Genomic DNA, 19,828 nt, shown 5'->3' with positions numbered 1-19,828 from the left:
TCATCGTGGGGTGATTTAATAATGGTAACCTGTTGAATTGTTCTAACTAAGACACAAAGACCAATCCATTCATTAGGCAATACATTCAACAATTTGTTTTTTCCACACATCCAGAAATTATCCGCAATACCTCTGTCTTGATTCTTTAGCATAGTGAGAGACTGTGCAACCTGAGTTATGTGACCACACAACCCTTTTCTATTCATAATCAACCCTTTATCATTACTTTTACGAACTCCCACATTCTCTAACACCCAAATAGTATCACTTCTACTGTGGTGTTTCCTACATCAATTCCTTCGGTGTGGTGTCTGTAAAAACATTCATATTTTCCTTCAATCACGGTACCTCTGTCTAATTGAGGTACAGTTAATTCAGTCCTAATGTTATAGGCATCACAATCATTGTCTCCCAACATGGTCTTATTCAACATAGTTTTACCCCTAGTGCTTACCCAGAGCAATCCTATATTCTATGTCACACAAGGGAATAGAATACTTTCTATTGGTACAATGGTCCTTTTTCCAACTTACACAGTTTTGAAATGATGACAGTTCAGAAACTATTAAAAGATCAGACAAATGTGATTTTCTACACAAAATACAATTGTCCATTCTGTGTTTGTTTGCCATATACTTAGCCCATTTGTACCACTCGTTCTTCACTACTTCTTCTCATGTGCTGTCCTTGAGTGGTTCTAATATATCTAATTCTGTCGCTTTTTCAATGTTCTTATCTTGAGGTAGATCATTAGAGTTTATCAGAAAGTTCCAAATGTCAGTAAAAAAACTCTCCTGACTCTGATGTCTCAGGTTGCTTTGTGGGTACAGTGATCTGCTTGGTAAGGGAGGTTGATGTCATCTTAGTGGTAGCTACTGTGGTCGTCACAGCAGCCGCCACCCTTGTCGTTGTCACAGGCTCTTCCTGTTCAGGTGCAGGGGTAGGATCAATCTTAATGACCATGGTGCTACTCCCTTCGGTCACTGTTGTTCTTGTTATTTCAACTATTAATTCTTCACCTTCAACAGGTTCAATCTGATTCATGATGAGCACCCTCTCGTCTTTTTCTTTGATTAATGTCAGGTCACATCCTTTCGGATCCCAAACGACTTGTCCCTATGTTTGGTGATGTGTCCATTCACAGAGGGCCATCTCCAGTAAGGGTTTGATCCTTATGATTGAGATAGACTTCAGTTCTCCAGCTTCTGTTATAAGTTGAGGTGGAACAGAGATTCAAACCTTGTCAGTCTTTTTGGATTGTTCGACTGATTCCTTTCTTCTCTTCCTGCTTCCATCCTACGTCTTGATTGTGCATTAGTCTGTTGGTTCTATACTAGAATTCACTGTTACTTCTGTTATGTCAATGTCATTATTCTTTTGTTGTTCTAACTTCAATTGTCTGTAAAGGAGACCATTCAAAAGTTTGAAAGTCAATTGTGGGGAAATCCCCATGTTCTTCAGCTTGCGGGACTTTTCCTCCTCTTTCTTCACCTGAGGCTCCCTCCTCAGGCCGGACTTAACTTCCATCTGGAAGGTTTCAATTTTTAGGGAAAAGATGTTCTCATTCTGTGCCTTGTGAGGCCTCTCCTCCTCTTCTGGGTGCATTAGTCGGTGCACTTGTCGTATTTTGGCCTTCACTTGATTTGCTGTTTTCTTGGCTCCTCCCTGGCGTCTCAATCGTTTCCGCTGCTCCTGCTCCCTCCGGGCTCCCTCCTGGTGAATCAGCATCCTCTGTGTCCTCATCTCTATGTGGTTGTGTCCTTCTCTCTGTTGGGACTCAGCTGCAGTGGTTCAGATGGTACCACCTCTAGCTTCCTTTCACTTGGACGGCCGTTCTTGTTGCTTTGGCCACCTCATAGGGTCCTTCTCTTCTTGGTTGATCCCACTTCCTCCGGAACACTCGAACGTAGACTAGATCTCCTGGTATCACTGGAAGAGGTCCTTCTGGTCCCCTTGGATCATCAGACGCGGAACCTCTCGTCCTGGTTCAGGTTTCTGCCTTCTTTCTGTGAGGCATTCATACTTAGAGACTTATGGCCTCTGTTCTATGATTACACCATACATCCTCTTACTTCCATCACTCATCACACAACAAACTGACATTCCAGCTGAAGCTGGCGAACCCCTCTCCTTCTGTTTTCCTAAACATAAGACTTGGAAAACAACAGACAAAACATAACAGCATTGACAATGTTATGTGTTATGCATAAATATATTCATGCAAACTGAAATCTGAGACCATGACAATTCCCACTCTCTCTTTACCTGACTCTATGCCTCCAGGATACTTTTCTGCTGGACTCCACAAAAATAAAAGCCCTAAAAAGCTTCCTCATGCTTCCACCCAGTCTTCCCCTTTCGGCCCCAGGTTCTGAGAGGTGTTCCCAAATCATGTCAATTTTTACTTAGTTTCCCATCTGCTCCATTTTAACTGATAATCATGTGCATAACCTACAATTAACATTATCTCTTCTTGAATTAATTCAACACTGTTTATGCTTTCATATCAATCCCTTTAACATGTTTGTTTAGAGTATAATATCCTATCATCTATTCTTTTTCACATGATGTATTATAAAATGAAACCAGTAATAACCCCCAAACTCAACCCAGTATGTCTAAAGTAGCCCCCAAACTCAACCCAATATGTCTATAGTGGAATCTAATCTCTCTCTCTCTCTCTCTCTGATTCCACGTCCTCTGTCATGGTGTTTTCAAGCTCACCCATTATTCAGCTGGACCTCACTTCTCGTGAGACTTATGCACCCACCAAAGAGAAACATGAAGAACTTTACCACTGCAGTGTTGTAAGAAGTATACCACCAGCCTGGTGTATCTTGATGTACACTCAGTCTCCAGAATGCAGCCCAAGCCCTTCCATTTCTGGCTGTTTTTTTTTTTTTTCCTGAGGACATACACACTAACACATGGGTTATTCCCTGACAACAGACTTCCTTCTTATAGCAAGATCACTAAATCTTAATTTTTAATAACAGCCCTATGTAACCATTCTGCCTCAAATACCTGGCCTCCTGCCACAGAAATATTCATAATGATAGTCAAATGATTGTCCCTACAGCAACTGCTGTAAAATAACATATAATCATTCAAGCATCTTCCAGTTGGATTAATATCCAATCCTAACAAAACTAAGTCATAAGTTTCTTAAACTTTTGCTCTAATGTTCAAAATGCCACCACTTATTCTTTTTACCATATCTTTAGATATGTGAATTGTTCTATTTACTTTTGAATTGTCCCTATATTTTACACAGCCAGCTGTCTTTCCTTTTCTGTGAATTATCTCTATTTTTATACATAGTTTCTAGAAATAACACCCCTTCACTACCATTACCTTCATTTATGAGTCCCCTAACCCATAACAGCCATTGTTTGATACATACTTAAAACATCCTTAAGTCAATTTATATATCATTTATATCAGTATCAATCCCTCCTCAGGAACATATACACAACCTTATGTTCCTCAAAACAAAAATAAATTGACCAAACGAGAAAAAGAGAGAAAAAAAAAAAAAAAAAGAATTATAATAATTGCACATTTGCAATATCACCACTACTTGTAATGTAATTAAACCTGGAGAAAACGTCCATCCGTGTCATTCTATGCCCAAGTTATTGTTGGTCTCTTTCTTCTTCATCATTGGGTATCATCGCACAACAGAATACCTTTTTATTCCATTATTTTATAAAAGTTTTATCATTACAATTCCAATGACATTATAAAACAAAAGAAACAAAAAACCTTTAATCAAATATTCTGGAAGTTTTGTCAACCTCCTTGTCCCAGGATTAAATTCCAGAGCGGCCCTAGGCCTATTAAATTTAAACAGTGCTATATCTAAATAACTAAACAGTTATTTTTTTTTATTTTTTTTTATACATTTTCCAACCCAATATTCAGGATAACAATCCTTAGTGTTTACTTTAACTCAAATTTGACCTGATCAATTCAATACACATCATCCCTTTAATAATTAACATTTATACTAAACACTTTTATTACCAGTATTATCTATTTTCCCAATAGCCCTTTTGTCTCAGTTTTTCTCTCATGAGTGGCCTGGTAATAAAAGTTCAATACCCCAATTCTTTTAATTCATAATTCACCCTGGCCCATAACATTTCAACATGTCTATTATTTGATACAGTTCACAGGTCATCAGACACAGTTGTCCCTCACTATTCAGTCGATTAGGGTGGGTATGAGCTCCACACCCACTTGTGGTGATATTCTCTCCCATGCCTTAAAGCATTCTGATGTCACCTTTTATGACAACTCCCTTATTCTACTGGTGATCTCTCAGATGAATTACAGATGATGTATTTATCAACAAAACCCACACAGAAACCCACACTCCAATAAACCCTTTGGAGTAACTTACATCACTTTTTATATGCAGAATGAACAAAGCACATTTGTGTATTTACCCAAAGACCATAACCCCAAGGAACTGATAATTTTACCTATGAACACATGTTATATCAAAAAAACAAAAATAAACCTATTCCGAATAACTTATTCAATTTAAGGGTACAACTCTTCATAATTTTCCCAGGGACATAATAGATTTTCAAAGTAATTATACATTTTGAATAGAGTCTTGTGTCTTTTAATCATTTAAAAATTAAATCCCACCTGTTCCAACAATTTCTAGTAAAAGGTGATCAGTCTTTCACAGGAAATTCTTAGGAATCAGGGCATTTTGACACCATTAAAATGTTTCCACTCCCCTTTCTTTAGGAACAACTTAAATACATTTTTCAAAAAATAATTCCATCATTCTGCATACCCAAATTGAAACTGAAGTGGAAAAAGCCCTTCCAATAAATCTACTAATGTATATTCATTCCCAGTACATGGTGCACTTACTAGTAAACCATAGCCAATAGCACACAGGGACTGGACTCACTTATCCAGAACTCCATTTATTAGCCTTATCCAGATATTTTTATTTTTAAAGCGTCTGACTTTAATTAACTGCTTTCCACAGTAATGCAGACTCCAATGATATTTTGACCAGAGAAGATTAAACCCTTCTTTTCTGGAAAAGAAAGTATACATATCGTTAATTTCACAACGTCAGCTTTTAATCTGCAAATAGTTTTTATTCCATAAACATCTTAACATTTTTCAGAGAATGACGGTATAGAATGTCTAACAATTAAAATTCCATCTGTACTCTACTATATGTCAAGTCAAACGTGATCTAATACTTCGTCTTGACCACATATAAACTGTAATCTCTATGAACCACTCATTGTTCGCTCAGAGACAATACACCGCCAAGTAAAAATTCCATTCACACTAACCTCAAACCGATTAGTTGTTTGTTATTTTGACAAGGAAATAAACTCTCGTATATCGGCATTTCCTGCTACCACACTAAGTTCTAGTGTCACCTTACACTAATTTTCCCCATAACCCGCTATATCCATATTCAAAACAGGGAGCTATTTTCTTATTTGTTTTTAGATATTGTCAATAGTTCTACTAATCACCCGCACGTCTGCGAGGACGAGTGGAACCACATTTGCCTTTTATAGTAATGTATTTTCTGAAGATAGAATGTTACCGAGTAATGGCGTCCCCCATTATCCAGTGTTTTCATATTCAATCCGAAGTCGGTAGAACTAATGTGCGCGTCTTTCAGTGACTCCATGGCTTTTTAAAAACCCTCTATGCTAGGGAGAAACAATCATTTTTGTTTTCATGCCACTATTTATTCATTTATTTTTCCTAAATACTCCCATACACCTTTTATTTATTATTTTTCCGAGGTAGAGCTAATCTCCTTTCCAATTAATAATTCATTTGTCACATCACTTAATTTCTCTTATCAAAGCCTACTCTTTATAGTACAGACATTATTTCTGAATACTACAGAAGACTTAATGTCTTATTCTAGTACAGTACTTCAAATATCACTGTGTTTTTCCCTTTACAGATATCATTATTAATTCATTTTATCCGTTTGGTTTATGCTATTCTTATAGCTCTAATCAATTTTATGATTACATTTACATTACATTTAAGTCATTTAGCAGACTCTCTTATCCAGAGCGACTTACAAATTGGAAAGCTCATACACATTCATCCTGGTCCCCCCGTGGGAATTGAACCCTCAACCCAGGCGTTGCAAGCACCATGCTCTACCAACTGAGTCACACCAGTCCACTGCCCGCTCCGTTAAGATCTCTATCTAACGTCTTACTTTTACCTTTATTAATTTATTTAGTCTATTATCCCATTTTACTGTTTAATTCCCGATTCACGGTTTTAGTGAAACAAACCTCTCATATTCTGGTCTCTGTCCTTCAGGCTATTTTTAGACTGCAGTCTCTGTGGGTACAGAGTGATCGACGGCCTGTTTTTTCCTCTTCCTTTGTTACACCGTTCGTGAATCCATAATCTGTCCTGAATTTCACTATTTATCTTAACTAACCTAGATTCATTTTTAACTTTATAGTACAATTTCAATTTATCGACGATTCTACTTTCTGTTTTGTTACACACTGTTCTATCCGTTTTTATACTATTTGGTTTAAACCTCTTTTATTATCTTTATGGTTATTTATTTTAACACCTTTTTTAGTATTCTACTATGGTCGCTTATTACTTTATCACATCAGTGTTTTTATCCTTGATTATAACTTATTTTACTTCGATGTTCCTTAATTTCGTTCCTCTTCCCTGTGAGAGTTAAATGCACTCTCCTTCTCAAATTACACTCAGTTAACTGTCAGAGAGGCTTGCGCATGCCTCTTCCTACCAGCAGTTAGTCACAGACACACACACACTATTTTCCTAATCTTCCTTCCTAATGTTCTATCTCTACACAGATCTACTCATTTCTTACAACATTATCATTCATCCTTTTATGTTTCATCCGTTCATTCAATCCCTTTGTTTTTACCTCAAAACAACTCAGTCTTTCTTTATTGACTTAATTCACTTCCTCCTACATAAGCCTAGACTGCTAAGATTTCTACAATATGACGAGACTACTGTCTAATCGGATCAGCTTGTCTTCATATCCTATTCACCCCCCCCAATACTGATCTTTTCTTCTATTATTAGAGTAGTATTGTGGCGTGACCTACTGAATTACAAAACCCTGTTAGCTAGACAGAGCGGTTTTTTATTCGCAGGATTTCTTTTGCATTTGAACGCCGCACAATCGGGCTAACGTTCTTCCTGCACCTACATATTTCACCCGTACAGTCCTCCTTTCAGAGCGGAAACTATGAATATTTATTTAACTACTGATTTATGTTTTGACCGTATAAGTTACTTTTGCAGTTGAACGCCGCACAATCGGGCCAACGTTTTCCTACAACCTACTGATTTATGCTTTGACCGTATAAGCTACTTTTGCAGTTGAACGCCGCACAATCGGGCTAACGTTTTCCTACAACCTACTGATTTATGCTTTGACCGTATAAGCTACTTTTGCAGTTGAACGCCGCACAATCGGGCCAACGTTTTCCTACAACCTACTGATTTATGCTTTGACCGTATGAGCTGCTAGTTGTAGCCCTGCGCCTGAGCCCAGCCGCTCAACTAGAGAGTACAAACAGTTGCGCCGATCAGCCCACACAAGGCTGCTCAAAATGAATGGTCCGACGAGAGGGGCAGTCCGAATCACACACACCCGACACGAGTCGCCCGCTCAGGTTGACTGAGGTGTGTTTACGCACATCCCAAAACAGATCCTGATACGGTCGAACCCGGCCAAGCAGAATCAGACGGAACAACTCCCCCAATCAAACCAGACACATGAACCTGTCTCGAGCAGTCCAACCAAAACAAATGCCCGCTCCCCCCAGCCAAACACCCGACACAAGCAAAGTTCACAGTTCCAGTTCACTCAATCTCTAGACATGCGCATTCATACAAAACCCAAACTCACACATGCATGCACATTTATTTGAATTCAAAAGTTCTTTCGTTTTTATCGTTTTTAGGAAATTTGAGAGAGAGACCTACATGACATTCCTCCCGCTGAGACAGGACTCTGAAGCAATCTACACAAACATTTCAACTATTGTAAGAACTTGCTTACCTCATATAGTTGGGTGGCCACCTCTGTTTGTTAGATTGTCCAAAGAACCCGTCATCAGCCAAGAACGTCCCCGTCCCTGTCACTCCTGGCTAGCTCGCCAATTATGTCGTGGAAAATCATTTTCAAATACAACGCTTATCAGAACTTGTAAATTCAAACATGCTCTTTATTACAACTGTACAGCCAACTGGCATGTCCCCGCGGAACACACTCCGCGGAACACCCCCCGCGGAACACACCCCGCGGAACACACTCCGCTTCCCAACCCCGGTTCCAACATTTATACATAAATAGCATATGGGTCCACCCCATATGCAAATAAGCATACTTCCCCTAATTCTTCCTGCCATCATTATCTTTTTAGTTCAGGCTTCCTGCTTGTTCACGCCTACTAACGCCTATTATCTGCTTTCAGTTAAATTATAATAGTGGCCAGACCCGTGCTTGTCTTAAAAATAATATATGTCCATCTATCCTATAGGCCTATATTTAACTCAATGCCCCAGCATGTTCTCTGGTATGTCCTTATTGGAATTGGCAGACTCTATGTCTCTTCTTATCATTAGTGTCCAGTTGCTTTAGGCATATTTCTCTGGTATGTGTGCTTTTAGTGGAATGTGTAGACTATAAGTCTAGTGTGTCCAATTGTTTTAAGTGCCCATGTGTCTGGTCAGTCTGTCAGCACAATGGAGAAAATAAGAGGGCCAGAACGTCCCTTAGTATATCTCCATTACCACAGTCTCATGATCAACGTGAACATGTGGTTCGTTACTTTAATGTTCAGCTGTCTTATGTCTTTATATGTTATCCATGTGTCTTATGTTACTACTACAATTATGTTACTACTACAGTGGCAAAGGGTGTGTGTGTGGCAGAGGGTGTGTGTGTGGCAGAGGGTGTGTGTGTGGCAGAGGGTGTGTGTGTGGCAGAGGGTGTGTGTGTGGCAGAGGGTGTGTGTGTGGCAGAGGGTGTGTGTGTGTGTGTGGCAGAGGGTGTGTGTGTGTGTGTGGCAGAGGGTGTGTGTGTGTGGCAGAGGGTGTGTGTGTGGCAGAGGGTGTGTGTGTGGCAGAGGGTGTGTGTGTGTGTGTGTGTGGCAGAGGGTGTGTGTGTGGCAGAGGGTGTGTGTGTGGCAGAGGGTGTGTGTGTGGCAGAGGGTGTGTGTGTGGCAGAGGGTGTGTGTGTGGCAGAGGGTGTGTGTGGCAGAGGGTGTGTGTGGCAGAGGGTGTGTGTGGCAGAGGGTGTGTGTGGCAGAGGGTGTGTGTGGCAGAGGGTGTGTGTGGCAGAGGGTGCGTGTGTGTGTGTGGCAGAGGGTGTGTGTGGCAGAGGGTGTGTGTGTGGCAGAGGGTGTGTGTGTGTGTGTGGCAGAGGGTGTGTGTGTGGCAGAGGGTGTGTGTGTGGCAGAGGGTGTGTGTGTGTGTGTGTGTGTGGCAGAGGGTGTGTGTGGCAGAGGGTGTGTGTGTGGCAGAGGGTGTGTGTGGCAGAGGGTGTGTGTGGCAGAGGGTGTGTGTGGCAGAGGGTGTGTGTGGCAGAGGGTGTGTGTGGCAGAGGGTGTGTGTGGCAGAGGGTGCGTGTGTGTGTGTGGCAGAGGGTGTGTGTGGCAGAGGGTGTGTGTGTGTGGCAGAGGGTGTGTGTGTGTGGCAGAGGGTGTGTGTGTGTGGCAGAGGGTGTGTGTGTGTGGCAGAGGTAGAGACAACAGTAACTAATAACACCATATGCAATGTCTGTCTGTAGGGAGGAGACAACAGTAACTAATAACACCGTATGTAATGTCTGTCTGTAGGGAGGAGACAACAGTAACTAATAACACCGTATGTAATGTCTGTCTGTAGGGAGGAGACAACAGTAACTAATAACATCATATGTAATGTCTGTCTGTAGGGAGGAGACAACAGTAACTAATACCACCGTATGTAATGTCTGTCTGTAGGGAGGAGACAACAGTAACTAATAACACCGTATGTAATGTCTGTCTGTAGGGAGGAGACATGGTTGTCCGTCTGGAGGAGGCAGAGAGAGCGCTGGCTCTGAAACAGGACCTGATTGACAAGCTGAAGGAAGAGGTGGAGCAACAGAGAGGATCTCTAGAGACCGTCCCTGTTCTGACCGCCCAGGTACACACACTCACCCCTGTTCTGACCGCCCAGGTACACACTCACCCCTGTTCTGACCGCCCAGGTACACACACTCACCCCTGTTCTGACCGCCCAGGTACACACACTCACCCCTGTTCTCACCGCCCAGGTACACACACTCACCCCTGTTCTGACTGCCCAGGTACACACTCACCCCTGTTCTGACTGCCCAGGTACACACACTCACCCCTGTTCTCACCGCCCAGGTACACACACTCACCCCTGTTCTGACTGCCCAGGTACACACTCACCCCTGTTCTGACTGCCCAGGTACACACACTCACACCTGTTCTGACTGCCCAGGTACACACTCACCCCTGTTCTGACTGCCCAGGTACACACTCACCCCTGTTCTGACTGCCCAGGTACACACTCACCCCTGTTCTGACGGCCCAGGTACACACTCACCCCTGTTCTGACCACCCAGGTACACACTCACCCCTGTTCTGACCACCCAGGTACACACTCACCCCTGTTCTGACTGCCCAGGTACACACTCACCCCTGTTCTGACCGCCCAGGTACACACTCACCCCTGTTCTGACTGCCCAGGTACACACACTCACCCCTGTTCTGACTGCCCAGGTACACACTCACCCCTGTTCTGACGGCCCAGGTACACACTCACCCCTGTTCTGACCGCCCAGGTACACACTCACCCCTGTTCTGACCGCCCAGGTACACACTCACCCCTGTTCTGACCGCCCAGGTACACACTCACCCCTGTTCTGACCGCCCAGGTACACACACTCACCCCTCCTCCATTCTCTACCCTGGCATTACATCCTCCATTCTCTACCCTGGCATTACATCCTCCATTCTCTACCCTGGCATTACATCCTCCATTCTCTACCCATTACCCTGGCATTACATCCTCCATTCTCTACCCACTACCCTGGCATTACATCCTCCATTCTCTACCCACTACCCTGGCATTACATCCTCCATTCTCTACCCTGGCATTACATCCTCCATTCTCTGCCCACTACCCTGGCATTACATCCTCCATTCTCTACCCTGGCATTACATCCTCCATTCTCTACCCACTACCCTGGCATTACATCCTCCATTCTCTACCCTGGCATTACATCCTCCATTCTCTACCCTGGCATTACATCCTCCATTCTCTGCCCACTACCCTGGCATTACATCCTCCATTCTCTACCCTGGCATTACATCCTCCATTCTCTACCCTCTACCCTGGCATTACATCCTCCATTCTCTACCCTGGCATTACATCCTCCATTCTCTACCCTGGCATTACATCCTCCATTCTCTACCCTCTACCCTGGCATTACATCCTCCATTCTCTACCCTGGCATTACATCCTCCATTCTCTACCCTGGCATTACATCCTCCATTCTCTACCCTGGCATTACATCCTCCATTCTCTACCCTGGCATTACATCCTCCATTCTCTACCCTGGCATTACATCCTCCATTCTCTACCCTGGCATTACATCCTCCATTCTCTACCCTGGCATTACATCCTCCATTCTCTACCCACTACCCTGGCATTACATCCTCCATTCTCTACCCTGGCATTACATCCTCCATTCTTTACCCTGGCATTACATCCTCCATTCTCTACCCATTACCCTGGCATTACATCCTCCATTCTCTACCCTGGCATTACATCCTCCATTCTCTACCCACTACCCTGGCATTACATCCTCCATTCTCTACCCTGGCATTACATCCTCCATTCTCTACCCTGGCATTACATCCTCCATTCTCTACCCTCTACCCTGGCATTACATCCTCCATTCTCTACCCTGGCATTACATCCTCCATTCTCTACCCTGGCATTACATCCTCCATTCTCTACCCTGGCATTACATCCTCCATTCTCTACCCACTACCCTGGCATTACATCCTCCATTCTCTACCCATTACCCTGGCATTACATCCTCCATTCTCTACCCATTACCCTGGCATTACATCCTCCATTCTCTACCCACTACCCTGGCATTACATCCTCCATTCTCTACCCTGGCATTACATCCTCCATTCTCTACCCACTACCCTGGCATTACATCCTCCATTCTCTACCCTGGCATTACATCCTCCATTCTCTACCCTGGCATTACATCCTCCATTCTCTACCCTGGCATTACATCCTCCATTCTCTACCCACTACCCTGGCATTACATCCTCCATTCTCTACCCATTACCCTGGCATTACATCCTCCATTCTCTACCCTGGCATTACATCCTCCATTCTCTACCCTGGCATTACATCCTCCATTCTCTACCCATTACCCTGGCATTACATCCTCCATTCTCTACCCTGGCATTACATCCTCCATTCTCTACCCTGGCATTACATCCTCCATTCTCTACCCTGGCATTACATCCTCCATTCTCTACCCTGCCATTACATCCTCCATTCTCTACCCTGGCATTACATCCTCCATTCTCTACCCATTACCCTGGCATTACATCCTCCATTCTCTACCCTGGCATTACATCCTCCATTCTCTACCCTGGCATTACATCCTCCATTCTCTACCCTGGCATTACATCCTCCATTCTCTACCCTGGCATTACATCCTCCATTCTCTACCCTGGCATTACATCCTCTACCCTGGCATTACATCCTCCATTCTCTACCCTGGCATTACAACCTCCATTCTCTACCCTGGCATTACATCCTCCATTCTCTACCCACTACCCTGGCATTACATCCTCCATTCTCTACCCTGGCATTACATCCTCCATTCTCTACCCTGGCATTACATCCTCCATTCTCTACCCTGGCATTACAACCTCCATTCACTACCCTGGCATTACATCCTCCATTCTCTACCCTGGCATTACATCCTCCATTCTCTACCCTGGCATTACATCCTCCATTCTCTACCCTGGCATTACATCCTCCATTCTCTACCCTGGCATTACAACCTCCATTCACTACCCTGGCATTACATCCTCCATTCTCTACCCTGGCATTACATCCTCCATTCTCTACCCTGGCATTACATCCTCCATTCTCTACCCTGGCATTACATCCTCCATTCTCTACCCTGGCATTACATCCTCCATTCTCTACCCTGGCATTACATCCTCCATTCTCTACCCTGGCATTACATCCTCCATTCTCTACCCTGGCATTACATCCTCCATTCTCTACCCTGGCATTACATCCTCCATTCTCTACCCTGGCATTACATCCTCCATTCTCTACCCTGGCATTACATCCTCCATTCTCTACCCTGGCATTACATCCTCCATTCTCTACCCTGGCATTACAACCTCCATTCTCTACCCTGGCATTACAACCTCCATTCTCTACCCTGGCATTACATCCTCCATTCTCTACCCTGGCATTACATCCTCCATTCTCTACCCTGGCATTACATCCTCCATTCTCTACCCTGGCATTACATCCTCCATTCTCTACCCTGGCATTACAACCTCCATTCTCTACCCTGGCATTACATCCTCCATTCTCTACCCTGGCATTACATCCTCCATTCTCTACCCTGGCATTACATCCTCCATTCTCTACCCACTACCCTGGCATTACATCCTCCATTCTCTACCCACTACCCTGGCATTACATCCTCCATTCTCTACCCACTACCCTGGCATTACATCCTCCATTCTCTGTATTCTGTGACCTTCTTAAATTCGAATCCCTCACCTGTCATGGGATTTGTAAATTCAAATAAAGTATATAAAGAGAGTGTGTGTGTGTGTGTGTGTGTGTGTGTGTGTGTGTGTGTGTGTGTGTGTGTGTGTGTGTGTGTGTGTGTCAGGCTGAGATCTACAAGGCGGACTTCCTGGCGGAGCGGGAGGCCAGAGAGAAGTTGAACCAGAGGAAGGAGGAGCTTCAGGACCAGCTGAACACATCGCTGGCTGAGATGGAGCGTCTGAAACAGGAGGGGACCTCACGGTAAAACACACACACACACACACACACACACACACACACACACACACACACACACACACACACACACACACACACACACACACACACACACACACAACCTGGATTCAAATAAAGTATTTAATGTGTGTGTGTGTTTGTGTTTCAGGGCTCGGATGGAGAAGATGCAGCAGAGACACCTGGAGGTCTTCAGACCACCACGACCCCACATCACCCCACAACCAGGTACACACACCCCCCCACAACCAGGTACACACCCCCCACAACCAGGTACACACACCCCCGCAACCAGGTACACACCCCCCACAACCAGGTACACACACACCTCCAACCAGGTACACACCCCCCACAACCAGGTACACACACCCCACAACCAGGTACACACACCCGACAACCAGGTACACCCCCCTCCCCACAACCAGGTACACCCCCCTCCCCACAACCAGGTACACACACCCCCCACAACCAGGTACACACACCCCCCACAACCAGGTACACACCCCCCACAACCAGGTACACACACCCCACAACCAGGTACACCCCCCCCACAACCAGGTACACACCCCCACAACCAGGTACACACCCCCACAACCAGGTACACACCCCCCACAACCAGGTACACACCCCCCACAACCAGGTACACCCCCCCACAACCAGGTACACCCCCCCACAACCAGGTACACACCCCCCACAACCAGGTACACACACCCCACAACCAGGTACACACCCCCACAACCAGGTACACCCCCCCCCCCCCACAACCAGGTACACACCCCCCCCCACAACCAGGTACACACACCCCCGCAACCAGGTACACACACCCCCACAACCAGGTACACACCCCCCCACAACCAGGTACACACCCCCCACAACCAGGTACACACCCCCCACAACCAGGTACACACCCCCCACAACCAGGTACCCACACCCCCGCAACCAGGTACACCCCCCCCACAACCAGGTACACCCCCCCCCACAACCAGGTACACACACCCCCGTAACCAGGTACACACCCCCCACAACCAGGTACACACCCCACAACTAGGTACACCCCCCACAACCAGGTACACCCCCCCCACAACCAGGTACACACCCCCCACAACCAGGTACACACCCCCCCAACCAGGTACACACACCCCCACAACCAGGTACACACACCCCCACAACCAGGTACACACCCCCCACAACCAGGTACACCCCCCCCCCAACCAGGTACACACCCCCCCCAACCAGGTACACACCCCCCCCCAACCAGGTACACACCCCCCACAACCAGGTACACACACCCCCACAACCAGGTACACACCCCCCACAACCAGGTACACACACCCCCGCAACCAGGTACACACCCCCCACAACCAGGTACACACCCCCCACAACCAGGTACACCCCCCACAACCAGGTACACACCCCCCACAACCAGGTACACACCCCCCATAACCAGGTACACACCCCCCACAACCAGGTACACCCCCCCCCCCCCAACCAGGTACACCCCCCCCAACCAGGTACACCCCCCCCAACCAGGTACACACCCCCCACAACCAGGTACACACCCCCCACAACCAGGTACACACCCCCCATAACCAGGTACACACCCCCCACAACCAGGTACACCCCCCCCCCCACAACCAGGTACACACCCCCCCCACAACCAGGTACACGCCCCCCCCCACAACCAGGTACACCCCCCCCCCCACAACCAGGTACACCCCCACCCCCAACCAGGTACACGCTCCCCCCAACCAGGTACACACACCCCTCAACTAAGTACACCCCCACCCCCCCCCAACACCAGGTACACCCCCCCCCAACCAGGTACACACCCCCCCAACCAGGTACACACCCCCCACAACCAGGTACACACCCCCCACAACCAGGTACACCCCCCCACAACCAGGTACCCCCCCCCCCCCCAACCAGGTACACGCCCCCCCCCACAACCAGGTACACCCCCCCCACAACCAGGTACACCCCCCCCCCCCCCCACAACCAGGTACACCCCCACCCACAACCAGGTACACGCCCCCCCCAACCAGGTACACACACCCCTCAACCAAGTACACCCCCCACCCCCCCCCCCCCCAACACCAGGTACACCCCCACCCCCAACCACGTACACGCCCCCTCCAAACCAGGTACACGCCCCCTTCAAACCAGGTACACCCCCCCCCCCCCCCAACCAGGTCAGAGCATGTGAGAAGAGCTCATCTCTCCTGGAGCCGTGTCCTTTCCAACCACTCCGCTCCTATTCATTAAAATCACCATTTAACCAACACATTTTCCTGACTACCTGGACCTACCGATTGGTTTTGAAGTATTGAAACCAAACCATATGATTGGAATGAAAAGTATTTGAATAAACATAAAATGATGAATGTAAGAAGAGCTCATCATTTCAAATAGACTGAAGGCCTCCAGTCTTTGGGAATCTCTCTCTCTCAATTTCTATTTCAATTTAAGGGCTTTATTGTCATGGGAAACACATGACTACATTGCCAAAGCAAGTGAACTAGATATTAAACACAAGTTAAATAAACAGTAAAACATGTACAGTAAACATCATACGTTTAACTCGGTGCGTAAGTCCATGTCCACGGTGGTGCAGCAACGAGACGGATCCTTCAGACTGTACAGTAAAGGAGCTTCTGAGATACTACTGAAGAAGTGAGGAGGAGGAGGAGGAAGAGGGGTGGGGAGAGGGGGAAGAGGGGGGAGGAGAGGGGTGAGGAGAGGGAGGGATGTTGAAACAAAAATAGTTATTTTCCCGAGTTCTTTGTAGATCTGTGTAATTTGAGGGGAATATGTCTCTCTAATATGGTCATACATTGGGCAGGAGGTTAGGAAGTGCAGCTCAGTTTCCACCTCATTTTGTGGGCAGTGTGCACATAGCCTGTCTTCTCTTGAGAGCCAGGTCTGCCTACGGCGGCCTTTCTCAATAGCAAGGCTATGCTCACTGAGTCTGTACATAGTCAAAGCTTTCCTTAAGTTTGGGTCAGTCACAGTGGTCAGGTATTCTGCCACTATATACTCTCTGTTAGGGCCAGATAGCTAGCTAGCTCTTTCTCTCTCTGGTAGTAAATAATACAACTAACTGAGTACTTTTTCCTTTGGCTTTTTGGAATAAATGCAGTAATTTCTGTCTCTCTCATCTGCAGGGAGTGCCTTTAACTCCTCCTCCCGCAGCGTGGGATTGTCTGCAGAGGGAGTGGCTGGAGGCGGGGCTGAAGAGCTTCCTGACTACCGCTGTCCAAAGTGCCAGTACCAAGCCCCCGACATGGACACACTGCAGATACACGTCATGGACTGTATCCAGTAACACACACACACACACACACACACACACACACACACACACACACACACACACACACACACACACACACACACACACACACACACCTAGAAACACACACACAGATGTGGGGGGGGGCTGAAACGACAGTAGATCATCAGCATGATGACGTCATTGTCATAGACCTCTCTCCTTCTCATCTCTCTCCCTCTCTACAGTCCTCCCCCACACTCACACCTCCCTCCCTCCCTCCCTCACTCCATATCAATCTCTCCATATTTTATTTATTTAACTAGGCAAGTCAGTTAAGAACACATTCTTATTTACAATGACAGCCTAGGAACAGTGGGTTAACTGCCTTGTTCAGGGGCAGAACGACAGATTTTTACCTTGTCAGCTCGGGGGATTGGTTCTAGCAACCTTTCAGTTACAAGTCCAACGCTCTAACCACTAGGCTACCTGCCTCCTCTACACTCTAACCACTAGGCTACCCTGCCCCCTCTACACTCTAACCACTAGGCTACCCTGCCCCCTCTACACTCTAACCACTAGGCTACCCTGCCCCCTCTACGCTCTAACCACTAGGCTACCTGCCGATCAATCTCTCCCTCTCTCTCTCTCCATATCAATATATCTCTTTCTCTCTCTCTCCATATCAATATATCTCTCTCTCCATATCAATATATCTCTTTCTCTCTCTCTCCATATCAATATATCTCTCTCTCCATATCAATATATCTCTTTCTCTCTCTCTCCATATCAATATATCTCTTTCTCTCTCTCTCCATATCAATATATCTCTCTCTCCATATCAATATATCTCTCTCTCTCTCTCTCCATATCAATATATCTCTTTCTCTCTCTCTCCATATCAATATATCTCTCTCTCCATATCAATATATCTCTTTCTCTCTCTCTCTCTCCCTCCACATCCCTCCTTCCTGCTATCCATCCACATCCCTCCTTCCTGCTATCCCTCCACATCCCTCCTTCCTGCTATCCCTCCACATCCCTCCTTCCTGCTATCCCTCCACATCCCTCCTTCCTGCTATCTCTCTCTCCCTCCACATCCCTCCTTCCTGCTATCCCTCCACATCCCTCCTTCCTGCTATCCCTCTCTCCCTCCACATCCCTCCTTCCTGCTATCCCTCCACATCCCTCCTTCCTGCTATCCCTCTCTCCCTCCACATCCCTCCTTCCTGCTATCCCTCTCTCCCTCCACATCCCTCCTTCCTGCTATCTCTCTCTCCCTCCACATCCCTCCTTCCTGCTATCCCTCCACATCCCTCCTTCCTGCTATCCCTCTCTCCCTCCACATCCCTCCTTCCTGCTATCTCTCTCTCCCTCCACATCCCTCCTTCCTGCTATCCCTCCACATCCCTCCTTCCTGCTATCCCTCCACATCCCTCCTTCCTGCTATCCCTCCACATCCCTCCTTCCTGCTATCCCTCCACATCCCTCCTTCCTGCTATCCCTCCACATCCCTCCTTCCTGCTATCCCTCCACATCCCTCCTTCCTGCTATCCCTCCACATCCCTCCTTCCTGCTATCCCTCCACATCCCTCCTTCCTGCTATCCCTCCACATCCCTCCTTCCTGCTATCCCTCCACATCCCTCCTTCCTGCTATCCCTCCACATCCCTCCTTCCTGCTATCCCTCCACATCCCTCCTTCCTGCTATCCCTCTCAGACTGAAAGTGTAAATGAGTCTTCTGACCTCCAACCCCTGACCCTGTGTACCAGGGGTGTATTCATTACGGAAACCGTTTAAGAACCAAACTGAAGCAAACAGAGCAAAACAAGTTTCTATTGGACAAATTCAGGTAGGTCCCGCCCCGTTTTGTTCTGTTTGCTTCAAGTTAGGAAACGTTTTGCAACAAATTGAATACCGCCCTGTGGTGTCTGAATGTGAGCGCTTGATAATTCACCATGGCCATTTGTGTGAATATTGTCTGTAATTCTAGGTATTTCATGTACAGAGTGTTTTAAATTGTTGTATTGGAGACGTAATAAATATAGAAATATTGACATATCACAAAGCTTCGGAAGGTTTTAATGAATATGTTTTGGCTCCCAAATAGTTTTCCAGTTCCCTGCTTTACCTGAGCTGAGTGCATGATGGGGCACTGGGATGAGACCACTCTGACTCACATATGGGAGGTCAAATCCTCATTTCCACAGAAAGATATAACATTGTTTTGCTGTATTTAGTATGTGGTTTAATCCAAAATATACAAATCAAATCTAGAAGAAAAAGTGAGGTGGTTGATTAAACAATGTGAAATCAGGGATGGAAAACCCAGGGTTTCTAAACCCTTTGGCGGTTTCACCAACCCAACAACGGCTCATTACTCTGAGCTTTGAACACAGTGACATCTGCTGGTCAGAATGAAATATTATCGTGTTTGTTTATATAGACTCG

At 46.1% G+C, this 19,828-nt stretch overlaps 1 protein-coding gene across 1 annotated transcript in view; it reads left to right on the top strand.

The window, feature by feature from the left end:
• The window catches only part of ikbkg (inhibitor of nuclear factor kappa B kinase regulatory subunit gamma), a 50,077-nt gene extending 30,631 nt beyond the window's left edge, over positions 1-19,446 (top strand). The window contains exons 11-14 of the mRNA XM_071349419.1: positions 10,063-10,197; positions 13,979-14,115; positions 14,261-14,337; positions 17,271-19,446. Coding sequence (XP_071205520.1) covers positions 10,063-10,197; positions 13,979-14,115; positions 14,261-14,337; positions 17,271-17,431 — 510 coding nt within the window. The 3' untranslated portion in view covers positions 17,432-19,446. The remainder of the gene's footprint in view (positions 1-10,062; positions 10,198-13,978; positions 14,116-14,260; positions 14,338-17,270) is intronic.
• The last annotated feature ends 382 nt before the right edge of the window (positions 19,447-19,828 follow it).

The sequence above is a fragment of the Salvelinus alpinus genome, chromosome 17, assembly GCF_045679555.1.
Source record: "Salvelinus alpinus chromosome 17, SLU_Salpinus.1, whole genome shotgun sequence".
Classification (NCBI taxonomy): domain Eukaryota; kingdom Metazoa; phylum Chordata; class Actinopteri; order Salmoniformes; family Salmonidae; genus Salvelinus; species Salvelinus alpinus.
This window is presented reverse-complemented; position numbering and strand designations above follow the sequence as displayed.